Source organism: Amorphotheca resinae, assembly GCF_003019875.1.
Source record: "Amorphotheca resinae ATCC 22711 unplaced genomic scaffold M430scaffold_6, whole genome shotgun sequence".
NCBI classification, from domain to species: domain Eukaryota; kingdom Fungi; phylum Ascomycota; class Leotiomycetes; order Helotiales; family Amorphothecaceae; genus Amorphotheca; species Amorphotheca resinae.
Window position 1 is genome coordinate 903,163 of NW_020194476.1, and position 7,934 is coordinate 911,096.

The 7,934-nt window shown below is 40.3% G+C and overlaps 1 protein-coding gene across 1 annotated transcript; it reads left to right on the forward strand.

Moving 5' to 3' along the window:
• Positions 1-1,021: 1,021 nt before the first annotated feature.
• Positions 1,022-3,103, forward strand: M430DRAFT_139913 (hypothetical protein; the record flags this gene model as incomplete). Its single annotated transcript, XM_024862634.1, has 5 exons — positions 1,022-1,238; positions 1,303-1,469; positions 1,525-1,752; positions 1,806-2,040; positions 2,104-3,103. 5 exons carry the CDS (start codon positions 1,022-1,024, stop codon positions 2,943-2,945), a joined length of 1,689 nt encoding a protein of 562 aa, XP_024720920.1. The 3' UTR covers positions 2,946-3,103.
• Positions 3,104-7,934: the final 4,831 nt, after the last annotated feature.

Here is a 7,934-nt window from a genome sequence, read left to right on the forward strand (position 1 = left end):
ATTACTGTCTATACCCCAGGAGCTTGAATTTTATGTGCCTAACCACCCAATGCTCGCACTATGCCTGATGATACTTTTCTATATAAGACCATACTAGTCACCAAGAAGAAGAAATTCGTGACTCTTAACACTGCTTGCATTAATAACTCATAGTGAGCTAGCTCCCCGCAGCCGGTCTGTCCTCGGGGACCCAGTGTAATATCGTCCACGGAGATTTAGCAAAAGTCTCTTTATATAATTGTCTTTAAACTGCGATGGTTCTTGTAATTAGCAGCTAGTTAGTAATCTCGCCACTACTTCTCAGGTGTCCAACGATCTTCCATGCCCTCCTCGCCGTACATATTATTTCGCATGTGCTCTAGATCTAGCCTGTCATACCAACTAACATGCTGGTCGAGAAACTCGATGATGCTGTCGAAAACAGGTAAAGATGCATCCATAATCCCGTCCTCTAATGATGTAGCCCTAGCCACTAGGCTCGTCTTTATTTTCCTTAAACCTCCGGCGCAAGAGATAATAACTGTATCATTCATAGTCCTCAAATTTCCAAGTATGGCTCATCACGAAACCCCCTGCAGCCTCCACTTCATCACTTATGCAAAGCAAGTCATTAAGATCAACTAATGTAAGAGCTCCACCACTCACCCAGCCTTGAAAGACTTCCAAGTCTATGCCCTCATCCGTATTACAGTGGCACGGGTTCCTACTCACACATCCTCATCATCTCGAAAGTCACAATTATGATAGAAGTGTTGGCGGGAGATTGAGGCGCCTTTCCGTACCTAAAAATGAGTTGGGTGCTTACCTAAGCCATGGGACGATCCGGCCCCACCCTTACTCTATTTTAACCGCGCTCGAGCCGCGCGGGTCCTCGGCCCTTTTTAACCCGAGACCACGTGCGTGTTACCTTGAACATTTATCCTTTCCAGACAACATTATTATATTACATCGAGTCTCGACTGATCGTATCTGCTGAGAATAGAGCCCTTCAACATTAATCAAGGCGATATTTGATGACGCCATGTCCCAAGCAAGCATCGACGAGGCTACAAATGTTATACTGACGGCTGATCTTACCCGCATCGAACATCGGCTACTTCTCGACTTCATCCAGCAAGCAACTGACCCCGGTCTAGCTGCGCGTGAAGTTCTCAACAGGGTGAGGCCTGATACAGACCGTCCAGTAGAAGAAGCTTTGCGCGACTTGAAGAAGGACTGGCACAGGCTGGTTGCAACAGGTCGATATCTGAATTGAACCCCAATCTAGGCGTCGGTGGCATGCCAATGCTAAACTCTTCACAGTCGCTCGCTCAACGCCAGTCCATGCTTCCCTCAGAGACCGCGTTTACTGTCGTGATCAATCCCGGTGCTGCGTAACACCTCTGGACCGTCGGCAACTCTGTGAACCGGAAGTCACGTTCATTCTTCCGCCGGCGTTACTAGGGCTCAGGGATGAGAATGGAGTTGAGGTAGCTGCTCAAGCCTCGATATTTGTAACATTTGATTCTGATTTTTTTAATAAAGCACCCATCGCACTCGCTGATGGACGCATTTATGACGCCATCCGGAGCGTCGCGGTTACGGAACATGCTTTCGGACACAAATGATCAAGGCATTCTCGCCAACACTTGGCTGCTAGCACCAAGTATAGCCTACGCCTTTCGAAATGGCCATCTTCAGATCCAACCACGCAAAATTTTGGATTGGAAAGAGTTCGATGAGAATTCAGCTGAGAATGCATCGAGGGCCGAAGTAAGTATATCCGAACCAGAACCACATATCGGCGTCCAATGACGATTTACTAGTACCAAATAATGCCCATTTATCCAGAACCGTATGGGGACATTCTTCTAGCTGACGGATCTCCTTTTGATGAGGAGAATTGCTTTCGAAACTTTGTTCTACAGACCGAGGACCCCAAAGAACTTCCTCTCCCGAGCCCCTTTCTCTTGAAAACCCATTACAAACTTGTCAATGCCCTGCATCACTTCTATGTCGAGGAGCGCATCGCTGAAGGCTGGCCGCCTCTACAGTCTCGATGTGAGTTTGCTATCCATCCCAGGTCACTGCGGTACTGATCAGTACCTTTCCTCCGTCGAATAGCATTCCTGAGCCGCCATGTTCAGCTCATAGCCCGTAATATCTGGCTCCTTCTGCCAAAGTTCGTTCGTACTATCTGCTATCGCCGTCTCCTGAATGCTGGGAAGTTACGATATCCGCAAGATATCTCGTTCGTCCTGCAGCAGCTCCCTCTCGGCCTCTATGCAAAGAGATGCGACCGGTCTCAGCACAATGAACCTAACGCGCTTAAGCTTCTCGAAAAACAAGCACCGTCTGTCCCTGCGCCTCTTCTCATTGACACTTTCCAGGACGTAGATGGGGACGACTGGTTCGTCATGACTCGGCTCCCTGGCGTCCGCGTGCACGATGTTCTCTATCGCATGTCTTACACGGAGCGAAATCAGCTGGCTGATGACCTATCTCGTATTCTTGACCAGATGCACCAGATTCCAAATAAGACCCCCTATCTTTTTGCCAATGTATTAGGGGGGCCTATCATCGACCGCCGCGCTGCGTGTGGAGGGTGCGGCCCGTACAACAGCGAAGCCGACTTGAATGTCCAGCTTGCCAAAGGCGTCCAGCAATACTTAAAGCAAGACATACCGACGGCGTTTTCTCGGACTCATAAGTCGGTGTTCACGCACTCGGATCTCTTCTTTTCGAATGTGCTCGTTGATGGTGGGCGTTTGTCTGGGATTGTGGACTGGGAGTGCGCTGGGTTCATGCCTGAATACTGGGAGTTTACGAAAGCGATGCGGTCAGGCATGCTTGATTATGATGCACAGGCAGTGTATCGTCGGATATGGGGAAATCGGTTCGATGAGGAACTTGAGGTGGAGCAGTGGCTTTGGCGGGTGTTCCCATTTGGTGGGCCAGAGGCGTAGTAAGGCGGTGTTTAGGAGATAGCAATAAAAAGGCGAGATTTAGGTTAGGATTAGGACGTTTAGCTTTTTCATCTCCCTCTCCCTAGCCTTCCTCTTCTTCTATTCGCGGCATCCCTGAAACACTACTTGCGCATATATAACCCTACGTTGTACCTACCTATTAACCTTAACTACCTACCTATACCTTCCTCATTTTTTTCTTTCCCTCTATTGCCGCCGCAATGGAGCATACTCGCTCATGGGTTTCCGTAGCGGACCAGTTCCTACTGGTTCGTTCTGTCCTGATACCCTCATTGCGCCCTAACCCCCCTTCTCTCCGCCGACAAACTACTCTGGATACACCAAAAGCTGACACGTCTACCTAACCTTTCACAGGAAGACTGGGTCCAAGTCTCTACCATGCCACCCGATGCACAGCGTGTTACCTTGTTCGCCGAGTATGTGCGCGGGAGGGTTCCTGGTCGAGTTGTAAGGAAGGCTCCTACTGTAAATCCAAGCGCCTTTCTCCCTTCCCTATTCGCTCATCAAAGTTGACCTACCGCTTCGTACTCCTAACTGCTCGATCAAGTACTAAATCCTCACATCGACACGTTGCCGCAAGCCGACCGGACATTACTGACCTCTCTCCGCAGTCCTGCTGAACGCTGCCTGACCCGGAAGATTTTGCGCGTCAGCAGGAAAAATCTAGTAAGTTGTTATTCACGACCCACATCTTGCCTAAGGTACTGTCAGATAAAAGAGGTCATATATTACTATAAAGAAGTAGTAATAACAAGCAAATTTAAGTTAGTTAGAAGTAGATTAAATTAAACTAAATTAAATAGAATAAAGGGTAGTCTCTTGTTCTATATACTTAAAAAAGGGGTTACTATTTATATGTATAGGTACTATATCTACTATAAATAAGGTATATAGGTACCTAAGTACCTAAATCTTAATAACACTATAAACTATTAAAAACAGGGTATAAGAGAACGATCCTTGTATATTAATTAAGGATTAGTTAGTAATTAAGGGAACGTATTCTATAACCTATTAATTAATCTTACTATTTAATATACCCTCTTAGAGATTAAGCCGATTCTAGACTTAACTAGAGAGCTAAGTACTAGTACAGCTCTCTTTCTAGCTCTCTCTCTAATTAGGTAATAATAAAGCTATTCTTATACCTAAAGGTATATTAGTACTTACTAGTACGGCTCTTTCCTTAGGTAAAAGATTAAAGAATTAAGGAAAGTACGTAATAGTAAGTACTTAATTAAGAGAGGCTTAACGTTTAAGTCCTAAAGCTCCTTAAGAAAGAACCTTAAGGACTCTTAGTACTCTAAGTAGTAAGACATATTAAGTAATAAGGTTAAGTAAGTAGTAGAAATAAATAGAACTAAAGAATATAACTATAGAAATAGTTAAATCTCTAAGAAAAAGAAGTATTATTATTATTGTTCTTACTACCTATGCCTAATGTATACAGAACCTCTATACTACATAAATCACGTAGTAAAACTGTACTAAAGCCAGGTAAAAACCTACGTACTACCTCTTGTAAATACTTTATTATAGTACTACTAGGGCGCTAAGACCTTATTACTACCTTACTAGAACTTAACCTTTTAGCCTAGTAATACTAAACATACTAATAAGACGCTAGTAAGACACTAGAAAGACGCCGGCCGTTAACTAGGATTACTCTTCTTCTTTCTTAGCTAAGTAGCGCTTAGCTAGCCTAAACTATAAGAACTGGCTAGTAGATAGTAGCTAGTAGATTAGTACGTACGCGCTCTTTTCTCTCTTTATTACTATTATAAAGTTATAAAACGTCTATAGCGCCCTTAGGTAGAGTACTTACTATAAGGCCTGCTACTATTAGTTAAGCTACTAGTAGTTAAGGACTAGGTAAGCTACTATCTCTAGGGCCTTACTATAAGGGTACTAAAAGGTCACTACCTTTAGTACTCTATATTTAAAAAGAAAGGCCTAGAGCCTAACCTTACTAGTATAGATCTACGTTAAAAGTAAGCTCTTATACTTATAAAAGAGTAAGTACTTCTTAAGGGCATCTACTAAAAGGACAGGTAGCGTAGCTAGGGTAGTACCCTAGTAGTACACTAGTAAACTATTATATTAGGTCTATTATGTCCTCTAGTTCTCTTATAAGGTCTTCTTTAGTAAGGAGTCCTTATACTAGTCCTTTACTTACACGGCTTAGCCTACCTTATACTTAAGTAATATATAAGGTAGTACTATAGTAGTATTATAATAGTGTCTTTAGCGTTATTAAAGGCAGGTCGCTACCTTATTATAGATAGACTATATAAGTTTGCCTTTACTTATATGTTTAAGACGTTATTTAAAGTCTACTACTTACTTATTAAAGTAAAGGTTAAGTAGAGGCGTAGCTATTTTAGACTTAAGAAACTAAACAAGAGTCGCTTAGTACGCCTTTACGACAATATAAAGGTATTATAACTACTTTATAGTAAGGTCCTTTATAATCCTTTTAGCTCGTTACCTAAAGGGATAGTACTAGACCCTTACGCTATATACTATAGTACTCTAGATTACCTTTATATAGATCTCTCTTACGTGTAGTAGGCTATATCCTTACGCGGATATAGTAAGCCTTATAAGTATAAACTACTAAGTAGTAAACTTTTGTTTAATAGTGTTAAGGTAGCCTTTTTACCTAAGCTTCTAATCTATCTAAACTCTTAGAAAGCAGGCCTCTTAGACTAAGGGTATAACCTAGCTATTAAGGTAGATAAGCGTCGTTAGTATAGCGTAAGTATAAGTAAGGTAAAAGAGCTTACTCTTTTTAAGGGCAAACTCTATTCTCCTTATTTGTACTTACTAGCTATAGGTCTACTATACCCCTTTAAGGTACTAGTATATCTTTATCGTGTCTTTACTAAATACTAAAAGGTTAAGGTCGTTAGTAAACCTTACTATAATAAGGCCTACGTATCTCTATAGTAGCGTATATAAGCTAGTAGTATAGAGGAGAAAGAGGATAAGAGAGAAGGGTAAGCCTTATAATACTCTTATAGTAACTTCTTAGAGTAGCGCTACCTTTTTGTTAAAGAAGAGGCTAGCTATTTAATTAGTAAGAAAGCTATACACTTACTATACGGCCTATATAAGAAACCTTAGGTATTAGAGAGTATAGAGAAGGCGTATATAGTTTACTATATTAAAGGCGCCTTTAATATCTAGTTAAAAGAAGGACGCTATAGCCTTATAGCTCTACACTATATATATAGTATTAACTACTATTTTAACTATAAGGTCTATTAAGTATTATAGCCGGTTTTCTATCTGTATTTCTAGAAAGAGCCTTTACGACTCTATAGCGTTAGTAAAGCGCCGGCTAATTACTAACTTAATTACTTTACTTATTATACTTAAGAGTAATATCGGCCTATAGGCCTTAGCGGTTTATTACTATTTAAGGGTCTTTCTAGGCTTACGTAGTACTACTACCTTTACTACTTTAAACTATACTAGGACGTGCCTTAGCTAAAGGCTTATAGTTACTACTACTATAAGAAGCTTAGCTAAGGGGCGCTTGTATACTTTAAGGAAGCTAGTAAGTAGTAGGTTAGGTCTTAGCGCCTTTTAAGTACTTGTCTTTTAGAGAGCGTTAGTAATGTCTGCCTTTATTATAGTGTCGTTAATAGTAAACCGCTAGTACTACTTGTTCTAAAGGTCTAGAATAACGTTACTAAGATTAGCTACTAATTCTAAAAAGAACTACTAGCCTAACACTATTACTTTATTATAGTAGCTTATAGCTAGTACCTTCTTGTTAGCGCCTTAAAGAAGAGAGAGCGAGGCTAGTTCTAAGGGTACATAACTATAGAGCCTAGCCTACTTTTTAAGACTCTAGAGTTTTTATTAGTCTTTTAAGGTAGTAATAAGGGCACTATACTAGCTCTTAGTCTTTATATCTTAGATTGTCTAAAGTTAGTAGGTACTAGCCTACTAGAGGTTACGCTAGTAAAGTTTAGTTAAGATAGTAGTATATTAACAGTACGCTACCTACGTTTTCTAGACGGCCTTAAGGACCTTACTACTTTACTAGGGTTTAGTACGCCTTTAGCTAACCTTCTTTCTTAGGGTAGATAAGTCTATAATATATATAAGCTAAGAGGTAAGTAAGTTAACTACTTTATTAACCTTATAAGGTATATCTAGTAGCTTAGAGAAGAGGTAGAGCCTCTTAGCCTTAATTACTACTAGCTCTTAGTCTATTAGGGTCTAGCTCTACTCTAGTGCCTTTATAGCTCTCTTATAGTAATCTCTTACTTAGGTAATAACCTTAATTAGCTAGGCGTAGTAGTTAGATCCCTTATACCCTAGGTTACCTTAGTAGGTATACTAGAGCGTTACTATAGCCTACGTATAATTAATCGTTAAGTCTTGTTTACTATATCTCTTTTAGGTTAGCTTCTCTTAAGGTATACGTAGTAAGAGCTACTACCTATAAGCTAGATAAAAGAGGGTCTCTAATTTAGGGGTAGTCTTACTAGCTTTGTCTTAGAGTAAGTAGTAAAGGTTTATGTTACTTATAACGATCTATAGCTCCTTTAAGTCTTCTTTAGTAAGCCGCTAGAGAGGGCTAGTCTAGCCTAGAGAGTCAGGAATTAGTAAGTATATTAACTAGATAGTAACACCTTATAGAGTAACGTAATACTAGTCGACACTAGTCGTTACTACTTAAGTAAGAGGTAGGTACTACTTATAAACGTAGATAACTATATAGCCTTTACCTTTATAGACCTACTAGTACTTTACCTATACTAGGTAGTAGACTATCTTTATCTGTTTATTATACTATAGCTCTTAGATTACTATAACGTTAGCTTTATAGCTATTATAAAGTGCTATTAAGGTAAGGCTATTCTTTCTTATAATATTCTAGTATACTATTATTAATTTTATTACTAAGAGTCTAGGATCTATAAGTCTTGTATTATAAAGGGGTTACTAGAC